Consider the following 26,944-nt stretch of genomic DNA (forward strand, 5'->3'; position numbering starts at 1 on the left):
ATTATCCTGATAGAGCAATTAAGTAGGATTTTTTTCGGGTGCTTGTCAGTATTTTTCCCCCCCTGAGTGTGTACTTTTATGGCTACACATTGGTGCAGGGAGAAGCCTTCTCACTTCACAGGTTTGAGTCCAGTCTCAGCCTTTCTGTGGGAAGTTTGCGTGTTTTCCCTGTGTGTGTGTGTGTGTGTGATCGTCTTTTTGCCCTGGAGGTAGCTACATCTGCGGCAGTGACCTGCAACCCTGAATCGGACAAACAATTCAATATATAGATGGATTGATCATTTACATTACCACCCCCCCTTCTAAAGTCACGTCTCGACCGAGTACACCTACAGTTTGATTCAGTCTTTAAAACTTCTGCTCTGGTTTTTTTTTTTTTTTTTTTTTAAATTCTTCTAACAGAAGAAATTCCAGCTTTACATTTACTCATCGTGTCAGTTGTATGTAAGTTTTATCGTTTATCTGAGAAATGTGATTTGCTCATAAGATTTTTAAAACACGTGTACAAAATGGATTTCCTGCTATAAACAATGTAACTGATCCTTTGAGAAGTTTCTACTTCTGCTCGGGTACCTTTAATAGTGGTTTTCCTGACGATGTGAAGGACTGCTTCATTATGTCCGGCTTCACAGTGAACGGCTCTAACGCAGCGTGAAAGAAAACACACATGAACGACTTTAAACACAACTGACTGCTGCAGCAGGTCATAGTGTGATCAGAACGGAGCTCAACTTTGGACCGTGCATTGAAAAAAAAAATCAACGGCGAGCTGTGGATTTCTCTCTCGGACCTCCCCGCTCCCCTGAAAACTCCCGACAGTCAAAACAGATGGAGCAGCATTAATTTAAAGCCTAAACAATGAGCACATGACAGGAAGGACAGATTAAGTATTCTTCCTCGTGCTGATTTAACCGGGGGAAAACAATGTGGTGCAGTTATGTGAGCAGAGGTTGGACGTTTAATGAGGGGATATCAGCAATGCAACAGCTCAATGAAGTGATGAAGACTGAAAAGAAACTGAAGTTTGAAGTTTGAAGCGCCGGGGCATGAAGGAGGGAAAAGTGAATGCACGGTTGCGGAAATTAAACCAATAGTAGCACGTTAGGAAAGCGTTAAAAGAAGGGCCTGGACATAGGAGATAACACCATCTGGAGTTTATTACAATATTTCAAAGTTGATAGAAAGTCTTTAATTCTTAACTTCATTCACTTTCATTGACAAGAGGAAGGGATACAAATATATATTAAATTAATGTGGATTTAAAAGAAAAGAGACTGTCGGTAAAAAAAAAAGTTGATCATTCGCTTACAGACGGAGTGAAGTCGCCGGTTAGGAGAGGAGCCTCTCTCTGCGTGTCGGCTCAGCATTTATTTCTGCCTCCCCACTCGTTGCCTTGTAAAGTCCGTATTTCATGCAGCCGACCTTCAGCTTTCGGAGTCCATGAGGAAGGTCTCAAAGTTGGGGTTGAGCTCAGACACCAAGGCGTCCACAAAGTCCTCGATAGAGGGTCGCCTCTGGAGCATGCCTGTCACGAAAAAAGAAATGTGAAGAAACACCCACACCGAGCAGCTGGTGTCAACAGGCTTTGTAGACCGAAGGAAGGAAAATACAAAGGAGAGACGCTGGGATGAACTCGTTTTCTATTTTCCATCGTTCCCTCTCATGTCAGCCGGACAGGAAAAGCTTGGTTTCACTGATCATTAAATATTTTCAGCCTGAGGTCAAGTCTGCACTCTGGAGCAAAATCTGTTTAAATCGGGACTTTTATCTTCAAAATTCGTCTTTCAAAAGGGACCCCTCACACGACTCCTCACACGACTCCTGATCCGGTGTGTACATCACAAAACGCCACAATGGAATATTAAATATCAAACACTGGCAGCTGCTGCTTCCTTTTAGTCCCAAGCTAGTTCTCCTCACCAGGAGGTATTTCATTTGTTTAAGTGTTCTGACATTTAATAAGCTAAAAAAAAAAAAAAAAAAAGTTACCGAGAACATTGATGCTCATTCTATATACATTTCCCTCTAACCAGGGGCTGGAGCTCATATAGGCCCACTGTGGTTGTAGCCGACACACCAGCAGTCCTTCAGTCTTTTAAACCAGTTTTTAAAACACAAACACAGTTTGAGATTAACACTTTCAATTGTTTTATAAAACTTTTTTTTATTACAGACATCACATCATTTCTGTTGCCTCGGAGCACCGACTTCAGAGGAAAGTGGTTGTTTGTTGGTATTAATATTAGAGAACTGGCCTTTTCACTCCAAACCAAACTACCACTGGCCTTCAGGTGTGATCCTGCCGGTAGTTTAGCCACAAACAGATCAAAAACTTCAAAAATTGAAGAAAAGCAGTGGGATTCTCGTCTTTCTCTAAACAACCTCATCATAAAAAAAAAAAAGGCAGTTTAGCAGGTGAGCAGCGCAACATTTGGGTTGAGGGTTAAAATCCTGCTGAGGTTATAAGACCGACTCCTGCAGCTTGAGGTAGCAGGTGCACGTGTTGCACATTTGAATAAGTGGATGAACATGACGGATCAAGTCAAACACTCGTATATTTTAACAAAATGGGACTTTCTGGTAAAATACGGTCAGAATAAGAAAAGGAAAAGACCACAACCTTATTTTGGGTTGACGACAAAATCATGTCAGAAATTTAGGCACTTTTAAATTCCCAATAATGAAAGAGCACATTACTATTTAGAGTTCTGAAGTTATCTGTGAGTAAATAATTTGATGAGTACTTAAAACGGGTCCGAGTTACAGATAAAGTGACAGATATGATTGATACTAAACAACAATCAAAACTTGTTTTTCTGGGTATTAATAGCCAATGTTTTACAGTGCACGTAGAGACGTCACGTGTCTCTACTTCAAACAACAGGAATAAGTGTAGTGTACATTTCAGCAGGTTTTATGGAGGTGAAACGGAACTCGCTCACACACACATGCACAAAGACTCTCATTACACTCCAATGGGGCTAGTGTTGTGGCGCAAATATGAGCGAGCGAGGCCTGGGAATGTCTGTGTGTTTTGAGAGCCTGTCTGCCAGCTCATGCGTGGAGGACTCCCTCGCTCGCTTTACAGTTCAGCGGCACGCCCGCTTTGAAGTCAGTTCATTTCCCCTTGTGTAACTGCCAATGTAAATAGGCGCCCTGCTCCCTCCCCCTCTTTCCTGCATGGGTCACCTCCAGCGAGCATGTGTGCGCGCGTCCGCACAGGCATGGAGAGGAGAGTTTCACACAGCAAGCATGAAAATACAAACACACATACATCAGGTTATGGACAGTCGCACACATGCGCGCACACACACACACACACACACACAGGTGAGGCTGCAAGTGCTGCTGCTGCTGCCGCCCCGTTATCATCTCCGCAGGTCGAGGCTTAGCGCAGGTTTTTGGCTCAGCCTTGCATGAGAGCACCGGAGAGGGGATTATCGTCTCCGCTTACCCACCGGGTGCACCTAGCCCCACGGCTACAAGACGATACCAACACACAGGGGTCTTCTGACATGCGGCAGCCACAAGGCTGCAGGATCCCTGGGAACGGGGACGCCACATGAAAGCCACGATTTCCAGCCATGACTGATGGCACCAACGTAAAGAGCCTGCGATTTTCTTTCCTGCTGGAGCCACTGCTGACGTCCATGTCATCTGAAGACCTCTTTAAAGTATTGAACCAATTGCAGTGATGGACGGTAACATTAGTCCATAGATGTTCTTGGAGCCCATTAGATTACATTTCATGTTGGATTAGTAATAAAAACATGCACGATTCTTGTCATTAAGAACTGAATGTCATTCCTTTGAACATAGTGCTACATGAGGTGAGCGATGCTACATTCAGTCCAATATTCATGCATGTGCAGGTCTAATGACTCAGAGGCGGCGCTGCAAACACCAAAAAGTCCTGCCAAGTATTTTTTTCTACTTTACATTGAGTGTAAAGAAATATTTTGAAAACAATCCCCTAAAGTAAGGTTACAAGGGGATTTAGGGACTTGTTTTTTTTTATTTTTTTTCACTTGCAGACAGCTCTCATGAAGGTAAGCCAATGTTTAAATTGAACAGTGTCCTCAGGGAGGACAGAGTGAGACAGCTCTGTTTTATTTTGTTTTAATCCATGAACAAAAGGTACAAACCAGACAAAGGCTTCTGTAATGGTATTTGCGGTGATAGTTTAAAAACAGTAATCACTTATTTGCAGGTTGAATTAAAGAAAAAAAAGAAGGAAAAAAAAAAAAGACAGTCGAGTAGATCCCCAGAAGCACATCAAAACCAAAAGTAGTGGAGTTGCGGTAATATGTTAATTTAAAACTTTACTTTATTATTTTGATACTGTAAACTTGTTTTACGCACTGCTGCCAGGACAGCTCAATGTGGCTCTCCTGAGTAAATAAAGGCGAATGAATGAAAAAGAGTCATTTCCAACACCGGCTCTGATGTGACACTTGTTGATTTGGGCCGTACGTGTTTGAACATTGCTGTGGGCTACTGGTGTGACACAGTCTTGAGGAATCGTCAACACCACTTTCACTAACAGATGTCATTTCCCGATTGTGTATTCAATGGGGAAAGCCGAAGTAGGCCACATGCTGGTGTGGCGATAAACAAGCAGAGTCCACATGACAAGAGCGATGAGAGACTGCAAGAAGAGGAGGAGGAGGCGGAGGAGTGAGAGACAGAGAATACGGTAAGCTGACAAAAAGAAAAAAAAAAAAAAAAAGGAGACATGCTCGTGAAAGATCTAAACAATGGCCCTCTTCCCAGCTTCTCACCACCAGCAGGCTACGGTGTCAGCACTCGCTGCTCACACAGTGTTTACCACAGATGACAAGAGGCGGAACAATAAGCAGCGAGGAGTGAGCCTTTTCTCAGCCCCGGATCCCTGGGAGAGTTTGAGAGGAATGCACAGATAACCTCAGAGTCATAACAACACTGTGGAGGAGGATCTGATCTCTGAAGCTGCTTTTATAGATACACACAAAGAGGAGGGGCTGGAGGAGAAAAATAAAAAGGCCAACGGGGTAAAATCAGCACACCGTATAGGGGCAAAACACTAAAGCTGACAACCCTGAGGAAGAAAAAGTGAAAAAGCTTCAGAATCAACTGTAAAACACAGACAAGAAGGCTATAGAGCTTTAGATAACAAGTAGGAATCCAATAACTGGAATATTTTGTGATTCTCAAACACATTTTCTCTTTTAATAGATGCAGTGAGAATCCGATTGATGCATGTTCAAGAGAAAGTATCCAGTGGCGACATGTTGAAGCAGTTCATGGTGGAGCGTTTAGGTCAAAGTCAGAGTCACTAACTTGGGCCCAATAAGTCGCATGATGAAAGCCTGCAGCATTCACAACTGTCGTTAAGCAAAACCACTTCAACGGACTTTTCCCAAGTAAAACGGAGTGAAGTTGCTTGTTTGAGTAGCAGTTCATGCAATAACCAGACTTATTCTGGACTTTATGGCCAGAAACCAAATGAGTCTGGAAATTAGTAGCAACACACTGCTGAAGCACATGCTACTCAGCCACCTCACACACACAATTAATAATTGTCATTCTGACGTTTACATATCCAGTATTTCTCTAGTGAAAGGTTTCAATAGCACCACTTCATTAGGTGATTATTTCAGGTCTAATCTGCCAAATCTATCGTTTACTTTAGTATACAAATTCAAAACAAGAAACTTCCAATTATGCACTACAAAGTCTGTACTGTTTTCATTTGACTTGTTTTTGGCAATAAATGTGCCAGAATTCAATTTAAAGAAACTAAAGTCAGAGAATATCTTCAGGATTTGTTGCCTTTCACATCAGTTTTATATCAAACCTCAATAAATCCAGACATTATTACAGTTCAAAGAAACAGAGGAGTTTCACTGTATATTGGCGCAGCCAGGCCAGCTGATATTTACTCTGCAGATTCACACAGGTTGCCCTTCACCTGTGGTTTGCAACAGGAGCCCTTCGGCGGAGCGGATAGTGAACGAGGCGCTCTGCATGCTCGATAGCGTTACAGCAGGCAGGACCGTATACGCTCCCTCCTGGCTGAACGCTGAGGATAAACCAGAGTCAAGCTAAACATAGGCTGTGCTTTGTGTCCATTGTTGGGACGGCCTAAGGACAGGGGCTTTTCATGTGACTCATCTCGTATTTAAGAGTTTCCATTTCCACTCCTAATGGTACCGACACAGCCACGGCTTTCTACCCATTACCGCCGCCCTGCGCCGCTTTGCCAACTTGGCCAACAGAGTTTTGGGTAAAACAGCAGGTGTTAACAGACACAGAGCAAACTGGAGAAACTCGCACAGTGGAGGGGTTTTGCTCAAGGGTACTTCAGGATTACTTGCAGAGGAAAGGAAGTGCACCTCTCACTCAACTTCCCGGGCCAAATTAGTCTAAGCTGGTGTGGGAATGTTTAAACTACGAAGGCTTCTCTTTAGTGTAACTTTCACAGCCTCTCACGGTCTTATTGTTTGTAACACTTGAAGTCTCTAAACAGAGCCGAGTGGTTCTCACCGAGGAACAGAAACTGAAAATCACTTACCATGAAAATCAGAACCATTTTTTCCACTAATTGAGCTGTTAAACAGGCTGCAACACTTTAAGTTGCTGTTCAATCTACATTTTCACTCCAATTAAACCTGCATTCAGTCTTATTCTAACTTTTCAACATACTAACCTCCCTCCCCCAAGATATAAATGCATAAAACAGTCCCATCATAATTATACACTTAGATATTTAATTCTGTGTTTCACAGCGGTTCATTTGGTACTGCAGGCTGCAAAACAGTGTCTCATTGTTTCTCTGAAGCAATGACAACAAATTCTCTTTGCCTCCATCGCAACCGAGACAGCCTGCAGAGAAGGAAGTTGTTTATTTACAATAAGGGTGGTGAGGTGATGGGTATCAGTGAAATGAAGACCTCTGTGGCTGACAAAACAGCTCTGAGTCTCGGTAATGACCGCTCTGGGGACAAGAATTAAACATTGTAGAGGATTGACCACAGCTGCTACCGCCTGAATTTTTTTATTATTATTACGTTTTCAGCATTTAAACACTACTCAACATTGTAATACGCGTTTCTGTCCAGTCACCTCAAGCTGCTTGTTTTATATCATCCAGTAATCCCGGCTCTGTGCGCACGGCTCGGCTCTGTTCCCCCAGCATTTGATTAGTTGCTTTTACAGACCAATTACAGCAACCTCAAACTTGGAAGGGGCCAGCAATGCAACGCATTTGTTCATTTAAAATGTGAACAAGCTGCAGCGTGCAGTGACGTGAGCCCCGGCTGTGTTTACCACGCCGACACAACATATGCATAGGTTCCATACGTGAGAGAGGAGTACACAAATGCACATTTTGAGTGCACATTTCTGGCTGCTTCAGTAGCTGCACCTCTTAAGTATTCGAAACATGTCCAAGTGTGAAAAGCAGTTACTTCTGTCAGACCCGGAGGCAAAGCAGGGGCTCACTGCCTCTGTAATTATGCCTTTGAAGTTCAGGAAGCTTTTTCTATAAACCTCACTTAAGACAGGCCCAGAAAGCAAGAAGTACAAGGGCGATGACAAACACTGCACTGCAAAACTCTTTGTTCATTAAGCACCTTCACAAAAGAAAAGAAGGAGGCGAACCTGCAGTGCTTTTGATGGTAAACTCCTCACAACTCAAGGAAGCAGCATTTTCTGAATAAGTAAAACCCACATAGATGCGATTCTGTCAATTTGATGTTAATGCACCGAATAAAATTTGAATTTAAAAGTAGTTTTTTATGTAGAGTAAAATAGGAAACTGATGATTTTTCCCCTTTATTCTTCCACCCTTAGGAAACCATTGGCCATTTAGTCAAATATACATCTGACTGCAATTATTATACAATATTTACTAATGTCGCACATTTCTATCAGTTTTTGCAGTATAAAGCAACCTACTGTACATGATCAGTCACGTTCACACACATGCACATGCGCACAATGACGGCAGCCATGCCAAGTGCCCACACACCATTGGAAGCAACTCTGAGGTTTGCCGTCTTGCTCAAGGACACTTTGGCACATGGACAATGCAAGATGGGGGACTTAACCCACTTTAGATTCAATATATCTTGATTCTATGGCTGTAGAATTGTGAAAAATGTGCAATGAGTGATTTCCCCCCCCACAAATATCTGGCAGTCCTTCAATATTAGCGCATGTTTTTGAAAATACTGAGAAGCTCATGTTACAAATGTGTCTGCTTAATCTTGTCTGTGATTGGAGGGTCAAAGTGAGAAAGTCCTCTGGGCCAACACAATGACTGGTATACAGACACGACGCTCCATTTCTCTGCCAAGTTATGACTGAAAGTCGCACGTATGCCAAATCTTATCAGTGATGAAATGGAGTAAAGGGGTTCAAGTGTTGCTGCATGACCATAAAATTAGGTTATACATGGTTATTCACAAAAATATCTCGGTTTTTTTCAACTGCAACAATCAAAAAAATAAATCTCTAAACCAGACTACGTTGATTTTTGATGACATTTAAATCACGTCTTATAGCAAGTACCCGGAGAGTTTTTTTCCCTTCACTTTATGATTCAGGGGTCAAAGTTTTCATTTATGTCGTCTCAATATCTGAAGGACAGGTAGTTTTATGATCATTTATTAATTATTTGACTGGATTAGATGATAATTTATTTACCCTTCCAATTATATGGCGTCACCTTTGATAAACCTTTAGAGCATTAGTAGTGAAGCTACAAAGCATGTCTGTATTGAACTAGACTGTAAATAGCATTTTTCAGATTCATACATTGTGAAGTGTATCAAAGCATCTCCTGGAGTTCACAGGGAACCACACATATTATCACAATGTGCTGCCGAATTGTAGAGAGAACTGCGCTGGTTTCTAGTGACTGTGCATGCAGGGTGCTGGGACTGAGCCACTGAGCTCAGGTAGATCCATTTTCTGTGCTCCACGGCTGCAGCTATGGGAACAGTCTGGGCCATGAAAGCCCTCTCTGTGGCGGGACGTGAGGTTCAGTTCAGCCGGTCGATCGCCTTTCACCTTCTCCTTTCCTCTTTCTTTGACTCACTGGCTCCGTCCTGATGCTGCTGCGCTGGATTTCATGCCTGGGTTTACATTTCAACACCGTGTTTTCCTGGGAAACATCCAGCAGTGGGCAGGGGGGCACGCAGATAAAGACCAGCCGATGACGGGCCTGGCCAGGTCTGGACCGGTCCGGTTCCCTGTATGCCCCCGTGCCCCTGCCACCACCTTCGCTACCAGCATGGCAGGGAATTGTTGCACACCTCCATTCACTGCGGTCTTTGAAGGCATTATGTATAATGGCTCGGGTCTGGATTCCGTCTATCCTCTCGTCTTCTCTAAATACTGCTCTGAATATAAATGGGCCATTCTTAGTCACTTCAAATCCTTTCCCAGTCCCCAGCAGGAATTCAGGTGGTTGCTTTGAAACTCTCCACCCCTCAAGTGAAGAACACCAAGAGAAGAACACCAAGGAACTAAATGCTTCAGCACATGCACTGTTTTATGACTCCGACTCCAGCTCTCATGACACGAGTTGAGAATATGAAGATATACAGTGTGTGGCCGGCTTGCTGAGGTGGCTGAATGAACCTTCGAGACAAATGTGAAGAGTTTAAGCATTTCTCCATTCATGGAATAAATTGTATTAGGATTACTCAAAATGGAACAGGACACAAATAGAAACGTGCAACGAGATCTACCATACTAACAACTTTATTTTATCTCCGTTTTGTCTAAATGTCTTTGGCTGAGCATAATTACCAGAATGGATAATTTATAGCTCGACTTCAACAATGAATTATGGCAGGAAAAGACAGCCAGAGGGATCAATGTGACCGAGGTAACTGTTCCACACACAGGGCTCTGGCCTATAATTAGAGTAACACTTGCTTCAAAGAGAACCATAAAAGCAAATACTGCCAGTTCAACAACAGTTAATTGGACAGTAGATCTTATAAGGACGATCTTATCTGTGGCTGGTTGTAATTTCAGAGGCTGGGTGCAGCCCTGCTCGGAGCTGTCAGAGGGACAATCCAGTGGAGGAAGGAGGGGGCGACCCTGAGGGAGAGATTTAAAGTACACTCCCAAATGTCATATGATATTACCACCCGGTGTGTGTGTGTGTGTGTGTGTGTGTGTGTGTGTGTGTGTGTGTGTGTGTGTGTGTGTGTGTGTGTGTGTGTCTTCGCCCGCTCCTCTATTGTTCTGTCCAGACGAGCCACACTAACTGCTCAGAAAGGAGGAACAAATAACCCGGGAGTCAAAGGATCAATTTCATATAAACTGTAACTTCAGCCAACATTGAATTACCCGATTAATTTCTGTTTGACAAAAACAGCCAAACAAGCAAGTTCAACTGAAAAAAAGCTACCAGATTTAACAGATTCACAAATAAAGTTGTAATTTTGACCAAACCAAACAAAGCTTTTGGTCAACAATGCACATTTTTGCACATATGTCAAAAGCTGCAGAGTGACAAGTATATACATAAATGGCTCACAATATGGATATTCAGCTGGTTTCGCAGTTTACCAACTGTAAGGTCAGGTTGAGTTGTGTTTGAGTCGATATTTTTTAAATACTTGCGGCATCGGACAGCAGCAGAGTTTCAATATACGCCTTTAAAGGGAGGCAGTTTATTCGCACACGTTTAATTTTAATTACCAACTCAAATATTAAACATTACTATATACATTTAGTTAAGTGAGGATAATTTTTTCAATTGGCATGTGGTATATGTTAAAAAAAGCTGCAGCCCTCAGTCCTGAGCTCCATCTCATTTCATTTAATAACTTCACATTTCAGGTAAAGTTATGAGATGTCAGTAAGGTTTACAATATTATCAAAAAAATAAATGCCTGTAAATATTCTTATGGAAACTTATTGAATAAATTTTGAGACCTGGTCATGCCAGTAAAATATAAGGTTGTGTATCACAGGGGAGTGTAGCTGTTAGGCCCTTCCCACTGTCTTGAAGGCAGTCTCGGCCAACCTGAGAGACTAACTGAGGGTAAATTACTTGAGATTGTCTTATTTGGAAAAGGTTTTCAAAATAAATCAAAAATGGTCTGGCATGGTTGTTGGCGACTCGATATAACATTATAAACCAATGGCAGGACTGACACTGTCGAGGGACTGACAAATCTCTTGTTTTCAAAGATAATAAACATCAGGTGGTGTGTTAAATTGGTAAATATGCGCCTTTGTGGACGAGAGGACTAAACCATAACAGAGGCAGCTGTGAATAGCTGTGAACACCTGATAAAACTGTGGCTAAACTGGCTACTTCTATCTATAAATGTATTTCTGCCTCATGAACGAGGAGACAAAACAACAAATACAGGAGCTGTTGACCCTGTGGGCTGTTTGGCGTGTCACAACACATCCAGTGGCTCTCTGTCACATTAATTAGACACACCCTGTTTTACTCAGGATCATGGAAACTGTGACTTCTAATCATGAGGACACCAGAAGTGGTGAGGCAGAATGAGTGTTGTTTGGCGGCTGCCTTGTAAAGATGTTGTAGAAGTGAGATCTAAAGGTCCAAGTGAAGGTGCTTTAAAAACTTTTTGGAATAAACAGGAAACTATTCTTTGAAAATGGACGCCAGGTCGTTGGACTCACCCTCCACCATCAGCATGGGCTCCTTTGCTCCGCCATGAGCCAGCATTTCCCGACGGTAACGCTCACCCATGTCCCTTCATCAAAGAAAAGATGGACACAGACGAGAGAGAGAGAGAGATAAGGTTTCAGACACCTGTATTCTCACACACTGCCAACCCCTCCACCACGGCCACGGCCACTAGTCGTAGCCCAGGGCCAAGACTTTTAATCTGCTGACAACAGACAGGTGACAGACGGCAGACATCTGACGACTGCAGGTGGAACTGAAACAGAGGGAAGGGGGGAGGCAGAAACGCAGACAGCAGAGGAGAAGAAAAGCACAGAAATGAGAAGCAGAGCGGCGATAGTGCAGGGCTCAGCCGACAGCAGTTTCTCTTTCAAAACAAAGCTTTGGAATAAGAAAGGCTCTGCTTATGTGGACGTGTCTGTGAATCACAGCAGACACCTGCTGAGGTGAGGAGTTTCACACTAATGTCACACTAATGTGAGGAGGAACATGAACAGCGTGCAGGAGAAGACGACCTGCTGAGAGGCGTCCTGTCTCTGTACAGTGTACATAAATCATCTTTATGCTATGCTAGTGTGTCAGACTAATCGTCGACTGCGAGTTAACTCTAAAAAAACCAAGAGACTCCTGACTGGGGTAGCAGATGGTAAACTCGACAAACAGCACAAAATGATGGAGGATCACTTAAATATATGATGTTACACATCAAACAACCTCAGTTAAAAGCATATATGAGCCATTTTTCAAGCCCCAAACAACTAAAACCAAGCAAATCAAACACCAAATACGTCCATAAATACACACAGCTTCACTTTGTGAACCCGTCTGACATATTTCAGATGCAAGTGCCACAACTGTCATTTTAGAGGGGAAGGCTGAAAAAATATGCTTGGTTTATAAAGGTTGAATTAAAGAAAACACTGTTCTTGAACTTTAACCCCTCAGCTTTGTTCTCACCTGTTCAGTGGATCCTGAACGAAGCACTGCTTCCACACCATGGAGGCCACGGCCCGAGACATCAGGTAGGAGTAGTACTTGGCTCCGTAGCCAATCAGATGGCTGAATCTTAGCTGCCAGGCCTAAAGAGGACATAAAAACAATCAAATCACCATTGAAACACTTTTAAATGAGCGTGATACCAGCAAGCGTAACCTAAACTCTGTGTGAAAGAATAGCAGCCTGACTCGCTTTACCAAATAGAAAGTGATAAATAAGTACCATGAACTTTGAATCTGTTGCGAGAAAATTTTAAAATAATGACTTTGCTGGTTGAAGTGTGTGTGGAGTGTGAGTCACATCGCAGACTTTGAAGTCTTAAATGATTTTGCTCGTAAAACATGTTGAGAGAAGCCGCAGCTAAATCCTCCATGCACAGTGGCGCTTAATCTGCTGTTTATTTGCAATGAGGCACAGCAGTATCCAAGCAAACTGAAAACTGAATAAAAAGAGCTTCAATATTTTTATTCTTTACAAAGCAGCACAGAGGGTGGATATTATAAGAGAAAAAAAAAATAAAGGTGGCTGCTTAACATACCAAAGGCTCTTTGAAGACTACAAGCTGTCTTTCCTGTCTCCTTTGAAATATAACAAGTAAATAAATACAGCTTTCCTCTAACTACCCTTGATAACAAAACTTCAAATTACTACCTGCCAGGTCCTTCTATAAAAGGACAAAACATGGAAATTCCTAAACAGTAAAAAAGCCCCATTCTCCTCTGTTCTCCGTTGTCGATGCCTGAGGGGGGCCCCTTCTCCATATCTATAAAGAAGAGCTCTTTTATGATCCCTGCGAATGAGGACTGTGGGGAATTCAGCTGGCAAACACTCAAACATTCAACCTGTTAGAAGAATCTGCCGCTGTCATGTTTAAGAAACCATAACAGACTGAAGACGCCTCCAAATATTCAGGAACATGTTCATGTAAAGTACATCGATGATTTACTCCACTAAATATTGAGCTTCACAATTGAAGGATGATCGCAACACATGACTCAGCAGAATTGTTCATGAAGCCAGAAAAGGTTTGTCAATCCTGACGTATGTGAAGTCGATCAAAACGGTGAGTATTTGTCCAGTGCAATAAGGCAATACCTTGAGCGAACTGCAATATTTACAAAGACAATTCCATTGAGCAGGAAAATAATAATAATAATCAAAAAATAAACTGTGGGTTTAAATTGGGGGCTGCTCATCTTTACTCAGGTCAACGAGAGCTCTGCAGCCCAGTTTGGCTCAATTAAAAATGGAGAACTGAAAAGTCTCTGTTGGGTCTTTTGAGACTTTAATAAAGGCAAACAGTCGTGCTGAGATCCATTGTGGCTCACAAAACCATGAGCAAGAAAAAAAGCTGAGTTTGTTTTTCCCAGCGGCAATTCAGCAGTTCAGTTCAAGTAGATTTGCGTCAGTGTTTAACCCTCACAGTCCTACAAAGTTGTTGTTGCTGACCGGATTTGACAGTCATACCTTTTAAAACCGTAACTAACAAAAAAGTTTTGTGCCTACGAGCTAGACTTTAAGGTGGTTAGTAGGACTTCCACATGTCTACCTTTGTAACATGCACCGTAAAAATCAACAGGAATGCTGAATAAGTACCAGATATTACAAAAGTCAGAAGATATGGCAACAAATGCAGTCAAAACGTATGTATTAGAATTACAAAAGTGACCAAAAAAGGTGCTTTGGTTTGGTTTTAATATTTTGTTTACCCTTTTTATTGTATTTCTTGTGTGGTTTTATGATATTTTGGAAACAAATCTGCAGCTATTGAAGAATTCTTTGGTTTTATGTGTCAGTCTTTGATTAAATGCTTTAAGCGCTAATCACAAGGTGCCATGAAAATTCTTTAATGACTTCCAAGCTGCTCTTTGTTTTCAATTCCTTCACCTCACATCAGATGATTAATGTTAACCGCTCTAACAGAGTGCAAGTGTGAGATTTCCTTTTGATTTTTAAATACAGTGGATACAAAGTAAGCACTTTTTTTTTCTTTTCTTTTGGTCTTCTGTTATTCTTGTCAGGGAGATAAAAGATTCTTTGTTTTTTCCGAATTTAAGTGATGCCCACGTTTTGTACGGGACTTGGTGGAGGTAGTGTGCACACACACATTTTAAAGAAAGGGCCATAAAGACACAAACATGAGAGCCAAGACAAGCTGACTGGAGAAATGTCAACACAGCAAGCAGAGCATTTTCTTTCTGCCATTTATTTCCAAATATTATCTTCAGCTCAAGGGTGAGCATGTGGTCTGTGTTATTCACAGCTGATCCACTAACGGTACACAGCAGGAACTGATAGCTAAACTCTATAAACTATATACATGTCAGCATCACCCTAATGTTTATAATCTGTGACTCTCCCTGACCTATTAACCACTCAAGTGCTCTTCTTCTTCTTTTTTTTTTTTTGCTGTGGAAACTTTCCTGAGCCGTGTATCCATGAGGCCGTTCAGAGGGAGACAGAATCAGAGGGCTAATTCCCCCCCCCCTCCCAACCCCCCAAAAAAGAGAAAATGAGTTTGAGTCTGTCACTGAAGTATCTAAACAAATCTGTTTTCACTTGCTCTAATCCAAAGATGAGCCGAAGCTCCATGCCCGGGCGCCGCAATCATCGTCAGTTCAAATGAGCAAAGCGTCTCGCTGCGGTTGTTCCGTGTGCGCAAAGTGTCTCCGAGAGCGTCCAGTGTGGTTTGAAGAGCAGAGCACAAACGGCGGTGGGAAACTCTATAACATAAACCTCAACCTCACGAGGAGAAACTACAAAGCGGGGTGCAAGCGGGAAGAGTGGGAGGACTCCTGTGAGGAGAAACGTTTGGGAGAATATGCAGCGGTTCTGTAATCTCTATTCCTGATGGCACCCTACATAATTACAGCTCTGGGTAAATGCTGCATGAAGGCCATTTCTGGTTAAATTATGACTGTGTTTTTGAATCTCTTCTGCCTCCTGGCCTCATCCCCTCAGCCACAGCTGCAAAAGTGGGGAAAACCGAGTGCTTTTTTCATTAAAGGACTGAGAGGGAGAGTTTCAAATATTTCCCCGTGGGAGAGCCCATTTAAACTATCCCTCTGCTTTGTTATTTTAACAAGGCTTCTAAAAGAGGATTTAATCCCTCAAATACTGCTGTGCCTGCGTAAAAGATATAAAACCAAAAACAAAAAGAGGGAAAGGAAACAAAAGGAGAAAGAGAAAAGAAAGAAGGTAAGCTGAACTTGTGCTAGTGCTGTGATCAACAAGGCAGACGGCGGAGAGTCTGCGGGGAGTCGCACACAAATTGCCAACTTCCAAAAATGTAATTCATCTGAAGATAGAAGTATGAAGGATAAAAGCTGCTGAAAACAATATTTTACTGACATTGTGAGAAAGAAAGACTTGAGTTGTACCGTATTGGGCGTATAAGGCAAACCGTAGAACTTCTGCTGCATGTTCTTCAGGGTTTCTGTGGTGGAGCAGTTCTGAGGTTTACCGTGGTAGATCTGGTCCAAGACTGCGTAGAAAATCTAAACAGCAAGAACAAAATGTACCCACAAATTCAAACATGTATGCAACATGTGAATACAGGTAATTACTGCATTTCAAACTTGAAACAGAAGGCAGGCACTGTACATTTTTTACAGTTTATGATACTGTCTGAGCCACTATTCCTGTGTGTGTGTGTGTGTGTGTGTGTTCTTTCCTAAATAGTAGAAGAGTTGCACCGATCGCCTAAGGAACGTTCAGTGCAACACACATCCATTACAAACCAAAAAAAAATTCCTAGTTTAATTAACTAATGTTTAAAAAAGTGCAGCACCTCAAGACCTAATTAAAGTTTGAATTACATTTTATACTGTGGAGATCAAAGATTTCTGGGTAGTTTTACTCACTCTGTATTTTTTATGCAAGTGTTCAACTAACATTGACCAAATGTGATAGCAACCAATTATTCCCACTCTTATTACCGCCACTGTGTAACCTTGAAACCTCAAACGCTCCTTTGGGATGAGTTAACTACCAGGACAAATCTCACTCTATTACAGTGTAAATGTGATGAATTGTTGCTTTTCCTTATAAGCATGTTAAACTTGCTGACTGCAGTTTTAGGAAGCTTGAGCAGCTGTGTACACTTTGAAAAGTGATGAATACATTGCAAATGTACTGGTAAGTGAGTAATTTTACCTGCAGCTGGGTGTCTGCGGCGCCGCACACCTTTTTCGACTCGCACAGGCGAGCCACCATGGTCTCAGGGAGAGGCTGAAGACAGAATGCACAGACACAAACCTCTCAGCTTAGAAACGGTCTCTCTACTTAAGTATAGTTTGTAACATCACAGCCAACATAAAGCATGTTGGGAGTACTTCTCTACCAATGGTACGAATTGGCCTTCATGATGAGGACTCAAGTATACCTGTCCCGTTTGGTAATGACGTGCAAACTGACTGATGACTCGATAGTCAGTGGCAAAGTACTCCATCAGGATGGATGGGACTTCTGCAAAATCAGTTGCACATCTGGTTCCTAAAGGAGAGACAACAAACGACATTAAGGTAAAAAAAATAAAAATAAACTACAGACAAAACCATCACTGTACGATAACTATCATCAGTCCAAATATAAGGGACAATAAGTTTCCCACAAATGTGCTAAAGGTGGAATTAAATTGTTGACTACAGTGATTAAGTACCAACAGCTTTACCAAAATACCAAAATCTAAGTAAGATTATTAAGCGTTGTAAACACAGTGTACCTTAATAAAAAGCCAATGGTGGACACTGTTATTAGGCGAGAATAAATACTTGTGGGTCTTGAATTACATGTAAAATGTATCCATCAGCTTTATCTGACAAGTCCAACCATGTTAAATGACACCTCTGGAAGTAAAGTATCATTCAAACCCGACCTTAGGGCTTATATCTAACAGCATTTAACCATTATTTTTGTTCAACCCCATAATTCCAACGTGCACCATTTGGAGCAGCATACTTGTCATTTTTTGAGATCGCGCCCATAAAATGTCAAACACCAATCCCCTCCTACATCTGTTTACTGTCATTACTTTGTGAAATCCTCTGTGAAGTAAACACCCATCTCGGGCGCTGTCCTACTTTTCTAAAGCAGATCACGTTTCAGTAGTTCATTCTGAAAGGTGCACATGATTCAGGCTTCACTCAGGTGAGCTCGGGTCATACCTGTGACATGCTGGTAGCGGGTGCGTCCCAGCATGGAGTGCATGGCGTGCCCCATCTCATGGAAGAGGTTCTCCATCATACCGGGGGTGAGCAGCGTCGGCGCGCTCTTGGTGGGGTGAGGAAGGCTCAGCATCAACACCACCACCGGCAGCTGGTACTGACCCGACTCCTGGCACCGGCGGCCACCGCGGATGGTGAAGTGACAGTCCTGTCAGGAGCAGGAGAGACCGGAATAGTGACGTGTAAGAGCAGTTAATAAAACAGCATAGACACACATAATTGGCTGTTTATTTTTACGCTCCAGTACTCCGCTTTCAGACAAAGTACATCAGTCAATACACATCTTGTGAGCACAATACAAACTCAGGCAACCCTGATGCAGAGAAAAGGGAAGTGCATGGAAAAATGCAATATATTCTCATAATATCAGTGAACTGTGTGTGTGTGTGTGTGTGTGTGTGTGTGTGTGTGTGTGTGTGTGTGTGTGTGTGTGTGTGTGTGTTCATACCTGATGAGGTTTATCAGGACGGTGGAAAAAGTCACAGTAGATATAGCCAAGTAAACCCTCCGTCTCATGCACCACAGCCTGAAGTGATCACACATAAAACACAGCGTCTGAATAGTCCATGAAGGAAAATGACTAAAGCAATGAGGCCTCTTTGGCACGAAAAAAACATTTTATTTTTTTTTTCCACTCTGGATGTTGAATTACCAGTTTGCGGACATCCTCGTTCCACACCTCTCCTGCGCTGGGATGTTCAGACATGAGGGAGACGCCATAGAGCTGAGAGAAGAGGTTGTTCAAACCCTCCATGCAGGCACCGAGAGACAAGTAGGGGCTGTACAGGCTGGGCTCTATGTTGAACCTGCCACCACAAACCAGGATGTCGCCATCACAAATCTGCTGCATCTCATATAATATGCCCAAAACATGAAAATAGACAGCAGATCACAGTGAATTCAACTGACATTGACAGACAGACAGATTCAGCCTAATCTTTAAACTAAAATGTCTGAAAAAAACATTTTCTCTGCATCGACTGTCACGACAACATAAAGCAGATGAGATATCACATAGAGTTTTTGAATATGTGCCCATAAAAATTTACGGGATATTAGCATTTTCAAAGATTTTGGCTGTTTAATCTCAGCAATGTTATACAGCATATTTTTCAATACTATTTCAGTAAAATGATGTACAAAATGCCCAAACATAATACAGATTAAAATACATGGAGAACGCAACAATGTACAAAATATATGGATATACATCCACTGTGGTTTCGTAGTAATCAAATAACAAAATATGGGTACACATTAAGATTAACATTTAATGATTCAAACAATGAGTACTTCAATGTTGCCGTTTCTTCCCATTTCTTATTTATTGGCTATAAATTGGGATGTTGTGCAGAAATCTTTCATATCCACAGATACTATTGTTTAGCAGCAAGGGACAAAGTCAATTTTAAAAACCAGATAAAGAAAAGAGCCTGTTAAATGTTTTTTTTATCACCCCTTGATGGGATTAAATTGTCAGATTGTTCGGGCTTGGTGGGCTCGTTTCTTCCCGGAGGCCACTCGTGCCTCAAAGAGATCCATTCATGCTGCTGAGGCATTTGAGATAAAGGCCACCAAATGAAAACGGTCATTTACCTCAAACCACACATCTGTGTACTCTCAGTGAAGAATAACAGTCTACTGCTAAACACAGCTACCGGCTCTCAGTTTATTCCGTCGACCACACACATTCACAAATGTCTGGTTTGAACACTTTGAAGCTCAAGTAATCACTTTTTACACACTGTCCCAACCTTTTTGGAGATCTGCTCCAGAAAGATAAATGATGTACAGACGGGGCGATACAGCTGTTATTGGCAATACGTCACTGCAAATTCAGACTTTTCAATTCAAAGCTCAAAGGACAAAACAGTTTTGATGTAATTGTCCCCTTTTGTTTAACTGGCTGAGTCCAAACCACAAACACGAGAAAGAAAAGTTTTGAGCGGGAGTCAACGTGAGTACGAAGATCACAATCGCACCTTTCCTCCTCGGGAGGCCGGAAAACTTTGACCAGCTCGTACTAAAACATGCAAACATACACACATAATGTGGTGGTCACTTAGTGGTCGTATTAAACACGGTCACTGCACGCTCGTGTTTTATTCCTGAGATTGAGGTCTTTCCATGTGGAGTTTGCATGTCTTCCCTGAGCGCTGGGTTTTGTCTGGTGACTTTGATTCTTTACAGTCCAGAAACTGGCGACTCCAAATAGCTCGTGAATATGTGTTTGTGTGGTTACCTGTCTCTCTGTGTTTGCCCTGTGACAGACTGATGTACCCTGCCTTGACCAGAGCCAGCTGGCATCAACTCCTTCACCCTGCGATGCCAAGTTTGATTCGTCAGTGTAGAAGATGGATGGATACTTTAAAACTTTTTTTTTTTTCTCCCAGTAAAATTAATGTCTATTTTTGTTCCATTCATGGTGTAAAAATGTGGCTATTTTGTAACATTAACAAAAAGCTTTTCTGATGATTAAATTATGAACTATTATGGAAACAATGTTTAAATCATATTTTCAAATAATAATTTTTTTGAGACAATATTCATATCAGACCTGCATTTTGTCTTTCTCTTGTCAACGGGAAACACAGAAAATGTCCAGTCAGTTAGATTAAAACCTCCCTTTTCAAAATTGTAGATACGTTTATTAGTTAGAAAAATCATGCATTGTCATTTTGATTTTTTTTTTTCTATTCATCAAAGTGTTTTAAACTCAATCTGGTTTTGATTAGAAAACATTATGATGTCGAGGAGCAGAGGTCCTGCTCGTCACTCTGATTGGTGGAAAACCAAAGTGGTCAAATGTGATGAAAATCACTATTGATCAAAGTTTTTTGTGAACCAAAAAATGCTGACGTTATAAATAATAATAAGAAAGTTATGGTACTTTCTTAATAATATTGTGGGAAAACCCCAGTTTTAGCACTTACTACTGGTTGTGCAAAGAGATCAGTGATGGTTTCCGGGAATGAAATACACCATGTGGCACTTTAAGATGAAATACAATGACTCAGTGACTGCAATACATCCAGTATGTTTGTCCTAATGCAGCCAAAAATGTTACAAATGTCTGACACGCTGATGAATCAGGCAGGAAGTAATAATGATATCTATACGGGTACAAAGCTCCAGTTCTCTGCTTTCTGGGAGTTTTTGAACTGTCTACATATCATAAATGGTCCAGGAGTTCTGTTCATGAAAAGGTCAGGAAGTACTACACACTCTACAAACACTGGAAGTTTGGCCAAGAATTTTCAAATGCCTTTGATAACAGTCATGTGAGGACATTCAAATACTTAAAAAGAAACCACAAACCAACGATAAAGACTCTGATTTAAGCAAAACCATATTATCTTGATTCGGTATTGTGATTGGAGGGATCATCCAGGAGACTCCCATGCTTCTCCCTTAACCTTTTTTTGTAAGATGTGAAACCTGAGAAACAGCTGAGATGCAATTAAAAACCTGCATCATCTTTCCCCACCACAAAGAAACAAATCAGTGTGACTTTATCAAATGACACCGGACAGAATAATATATATTCTGAGAGTCACAAGCTCACCGTTCGGCACGCAAAACACCGCTGAGGAACGGATGATCCCACGGCATCAGCTCCTGTACAAAGGCAGAGAGTGTGCATGGGTGATAACACACTGAACTAAACGAATATTATTTACATCAGGCCGTAAATGTTAACCAAAAACAGCAATTACACAATGATGGACATAAAAGTGTGATACTAAAGTGCTAAAGTGTTTCTTGATGTGTGTGTGTGTGTGTGGGGGGGGGGGGGGGGGGGGGGGTGTTCACTCACTGAATTACGAGGGTTGAGTTTCTTCTTCATGTCCTTCATCATCTTAAAGTCTTTTGCTGTTCTGAGGGGGAAAAACAAGAAGAACAAAACAAGTCGGGTTGACTGGAGGCATTAATACCTTTACCAACTCAGGGTCAACAAGGGCCAGAGCCTATCCCAGCATGCATTTGGCTGAAGGCAGTGAAGCACCCCTGGACATGCTGCCATTCGTACACTTTCTTGGTCCTGACCAGCATTTTTTTTTTGAGGGTTTGAATACTTACACACATGGAATACATTTCTCCATTAGAAAAATCACCGTGTAGACATTTGGAACTTGTCTAAACAATAACTAAGTGGCTGTATAAGAGTCAAAAAGAAAGTCATTTAGCAGAGCCCTTTTCACTACGTTCACTCAATATAGCGTTTACAAGAGGAAAATACCTGTGTGACAGCTTGTCTGTTAACAGCTTAAGAAAACTCATCACGGTTTCTGTAAAAAGGCGAGAAGAAGAGTAAAGCAATATCCAAACGGAATATAATTAATTAATATCACTGTTTCACAACCAATGAGAGAGATCTTCTAGCTGAAAGAGTAAATTAATAAAAACAAAATGACTTATTACTATAAATCAGATTCAAAGCAAAGGAGGGATATTGAACAACTCCTCAGTGACGACCATTAATGAGGAAAAACTATAATGTCTGTATAAAAAAACAAAAAACATGTGTAAACCTGGTGTTTTGGCCATGGTCCCCTTCAGGGCTCTGTGTCCGAAGGACTCGTAGCCCACCAGTTTGGCCAGCTTGTATCTGCACCTCAGCAGCTCTTCCAGACAGTTCATGAGCTCTGTGTTTGGATAGAGGTACACCCTGTAGGCGATCTCTCGCACCTGCAAGAGGAGGAGGAGGCTCAGTACAAACATGAATTCACATTTTACAATCAGCTTATGAGCAAAAGATGTTAAAGAAGCGGAACAAATATGGGCTTCAAAAAATAAAAAATAAAATGGATTGCGATTTTTGAACTTCAAAACGTGTACAAATCATTATGACATAATGACATGAATGTTAACTGCATTTATAAATGTGATATTTCAAATAGTCCAACACAGAAATCTCCTTCCGCACAATGATGATTTTTTGTAGTTTTTTTTTTTCTATTTATTCAAGTAATGTAAAGTAAAAACTAATGTAAAACATTATTTCCAAACGCATTCTCATCATTCTGAAGAAAAAAAAAAAAAGACCACGTCTACTCTTGTGTTTTTAAATATAACGAAGGCGCCACCTGCTGGGCATTACTGGTACCTTTTTGTAAAACCAGACTAAATAGTGCACATACCAAGTCATCAGGGGAATCTGCATGTAAGCCCCCGACTTGAACGAAGCTTCCTTCCTTTAAAAAGTGCAGGTGTAGATGCTCAGGAATCGCAGACTTTGCGATTCTGTTCGGGACATGAGAGCTGACCAGAAACTCATTGCTCAGATCCAAAAGTTTCACGTGGAGGCTGACGGCCTCTTTCCTCTGCAGGAGAAAAAGAAACAAGGTTAGTAAGTTACGCCTAACAGGAGGAGTTCATCATCAACACTGTGCTCATGTGTCGTCTACATAGAACTGCATTTTAAAGCTGTTCTGACATCATAGTGATCAACTCACCAGTTTGTCATCCAGATGAATTCCACTAATTTCAAAGTCAAACATGAACAACTCCGCCACCCGCCTGCAAAGTCAAACATTTTGTAAATTAGCCACGACTGAACAGGCATCATAATAAGTATAGATACCATATATAGCATACATACACTATATTGCCAAAAGGATTTGCTGACCTGCATTACATGCATATGAACTCTGGCAACATCCCATCTTAAACCAGAGGATTTAATATGATGTCGGTCTAACCCTTTGCAGCTACAACAGCTTCAACTCTTCATGGAACGCTTTCCACAAGGTTTAGGAGTGTTTATGGGAATTTTTGACCACTTTTCCAGAAGGGCATTTGTGAGGTAACACAGAGGTCGATGGCCTGGCTCGCAGTCTCCCCTCCAATTCATCCCATCTCCACCGTTCCAGATTCCAGTGGCACTGAGCTTTTTACACCACAGACGCTTTACATTGCACTTGGTGATGTGAAGCCTGGAGGCAGCTGCTCGGCCACAGAAAACCTCCATGAAGCTCATTACTCCCTGTTCTTCAGCTAATCTGAAGATCACATGAAGTTTGGAGGTCTGAAAGTGTTGACTCTGCAAAACGTGGGTGACCTCTGTGCCTCAGCATTCGTTGACCCTGCTCTGTGATTTTGCTTTTGTTCCCAATCACTTCCACTTTGTTATAGTACTACTAACAGTTGATTGTGGGATACTTAGTAGTGAGGAAATTTCTCGGCTGGACTTGACTCGACTGTACAGGTGGCATCCTATTACTGCTGCACGCTGGAATTCACTGAGTTCCTGAGAGCAACACATTCTTTCACTAATATTTGTAGAAATCGTCTGCATGCAAAGGCGCTTTATTTCAAACACCTGTGGCCATGGAAGTGATTGGAACCCCTGAATTCAAATGATATAGATAGCTGAGCGAATACCTTAGGCAATACAGTGTAGGTTGGAAATCATTCTACAGGGCTGACAGCAGTCGTAGACACAAAACAGTACTAAAGTGGTTACCTCGTATCCGGGTCGAGCGGAGCTCCGATGTCTGGGTCGTTCAGCAAATTCTTCAGACTCTTACACAACTCGACATTAGTGTTTAGCCTGAAATGTACAGCCGAAATAAGCGTCCATCAAGGGCATCGTGCATTTAATGACAACACAGTTCCAAACTGAGATTTCGTGCTGTGTCGCAGCTGTGAAGGTCGTCTATAAAGGCGACACTAAGTATGAGGTTTCTTACTTTTCCACAACTGTACCGATTTCCAGACAGGTTTTCTCTGCAGCTTCACGGAACACAGGATCAGGATGAGCTACTTTCACAAAGTCTGCCTGTGTATAACAAGTAAGCATCAAATTAATAATGACGAGGAAAATATCTTGCACACAAAATCAGAACAACGTCTTTCTACTGCTACAGACTGATTAGCCGAGAACAATCTGTTCTGGATTAAAAGGCAAATAAACAATACTTTGGCATTATTCAGCTGACGCAGAATATTTTAGCTTTCTGTTCAGCATAAACAACATCATTGTTGACATTTGCATAGATAAAAGATGGGAATGAAAAGAATGACACCTGGTGGTGAAAAAAATGTGTAAACTTGTAATCCAGCTCAAACTTTTTTTTTTTTCTGTAAGTCAAAATCTGGATGCTAAAATAACATTTTGATGAAGTATTATTGGTTCCTCGTTGTCAGAGTCATCCTAATCAATACCAATAATGCTGTGTTCTGCTATTTCTTTCTAGAACAAAAGTCTCCTGTATCATACATCAGGCCTACAAAAGATCATGTTCGCCTCAAACACCTTACAACTTTATCACCAAAAACACCCCCAACACCCCCTCCGTCACTGCTTCACATGACTGCCACCAGGCAGGCGGCGGTGAGCCCCACTGGCCCGGAGGAACACTTACAAAAGTTATTTTGTTTCCTCCATCATAAGCACGTTGCCGTCGCTTTATCCTGGAAGTTTATTTGAATATGTTTTTAAATGAGAGTTCATACCCCCAAGAATAATTTCTGTGTCCATTTGGGAAAGACAAGGTTTATCTATTCTAACCCTATATGCTTAAACATCAGCACAACTGACACAGTCCATGCTCGTGCAGCAATCACACAATTCTGACGTGTGGGCTTATTAAATATTTAATGGTTAACTGGCAATAAAACAGTAAGGTAAAAATGATTGAAATCATAGTCTTTTTAGGCAACGTTGTAGTGTTGAACTCACCAGATCAGCCACCTTACATAAGCCATCTGAGAGCTGGTCAAACGTCTCCACTGTCTCAGCTCCTGGAGGACAGGAACAAGCTTTCTGCACCAGCTTCTCGGTGTTCTTCAGAGCTGCCTTTGTGGCGAGCTGGAAGCCTGCAGGACAGGTCAGCTCTGGCACCCCAAACAAGCCCTACAAGCAGAAGGTCACACGCGCACAAGTCAAGCAATCACAATGACCATTCACAGAGAATGCAAACAGCAGCTGTGAGACTGAACAGAACGACTAGAGACACAAACCACGTTTTTCTCCAGCGGATCCAGATTCCTGTGAGGTTTAGCATTGAAAGCGGCTCCAACCTGTGACCATGTGGTGACATTTCTCCGGACATGTGTCCACAGGCTCCGGTGTTTCACCAGGTAAAGCAGTCTCTTACAAGCGGACATTGTGTGCTCCTCCTGCTCCTACCTCTGTCCTGTTTGCTGATGTCCACTGAGGCTAATTCAGCTGACAGGAGCTGGTAGAGGACATGCTAACGTTTAGCTTTATTGACACTCTGCTGCCCACAAAACGGAAATGTAAATCCGTTAAGCCGCTATGAAAGCGTCCCTATAATAAGTACCTTTCTCGTCGGAGAAGCTGAGCCCTAAAATTAGCTTGTGTTGATCATAAAGCGTACTGTTTAATGAATAAACAAACTCCTCACATGGTCACTATCTGTCTGGCTGTCTATCAAAGTAAATCTAGTGAGCGTCGCAGTCGGTATATTCGTTAAAATATATAGAAATATATAACTTATCTTTCATGGCAGAGAAAATCCTGAAGAAATCGAGTGGTGAAAACAAATTTGGTGCACCTATTATTTAAGCATCGTTAAATTGCTGTGATAGGAAAAACAATAACGAATTTAATCCAACGAAAGTGCGAAGAGAGAGTCAAGGGTGCCGTGATGACGTCACACGCGAAAGACGTACGTATTTTGGATTAATTATAAAAACACGATTTCTAACAATTATAAGTTTTAATATTTCGTTCCTTGTAAATCCACGTCCCGTAAATGATCGCTGGTGAAATATGTTGATTGTATTTTTAAAAAAGAATTGGCAGCCGTCGATGGGTTTCATACTTAAATGTCACATATTTATTTCTGTAATCAGCCTTAACTACTACAGCCTTAACATTTTTTTTAAATAACATATAATAAGCTTGAGTCTTACGTAATGCAAATGAATGAACTCCTTATATAATTTCTAGGAAAGAGATTTCTTAAACTCGACCTGGACTATAATCTGTTCCAGACAACTGGCATTCACTTTGATTTGGTCAGAAAGAATAATGAGTGCATAGAATATACAAGTGCTGTGATAATATTTTGAGGGTCATATTCTG

The 26,944-nt window shown here is 41.6% G+C and overlaps 1 protein-coding gene across 1 annotated transcript; it reads right to left on the bottom strand.

Moving 5' to 3' along the window:
* Positions 1-387: 387 nt before the first annotated feature.
* On the bottom strand, positions 388-26,480 carry LOC308107258 (mitochondrial intermediate peptidase-like). Its single transcript, XM_080459509.1, has 19 exons — positions 25,855-26,480; positions 25,574-25,747; positions 24,582-24,670; positions 24,356-24,442; positions 23,346-23,409; positions 23,031-23,213; positions 22,422-22,578; positions 22,130-22,178; positions 21,707-21,767; positions 21,455-21,507; positions 18,542-18,695; positions 18,338-18,415; positions 17,830-18,037; positions 17,049-17,158; positions 16,820-16,894; positions 16,045-16,161; positions 12,626-12,747; positions 11,662-11,735; positions 388-1,525 (listed from the first exon to the last, which is right to left on the bottom strand). Exons 1-19 carry the CDS (start codon positions 25,999-26,001, stop codon positions 1,425-1,427), a joined length of 2,103 nt encoding a protein of 700 aa, XP_080315635.1. The 5' UTR covers positions 26,002-26,480; the 3' UTR covers positions 388-1,424.
* Positions 26,481-26,944: the final 464 nt, after the last annotated feature.

This window comes from Lipophrys pholis (assembly GCF_963383615.2).
Source record: "Lipophrys pholis genome assembly, chromosome: 3".
Lineage (NCBI taxonomy): Eukaryota > Metazoa > Chordata > Actinopteri > Blenniiformes > Blenniidae > Lipophrys > Lipophrys pholis.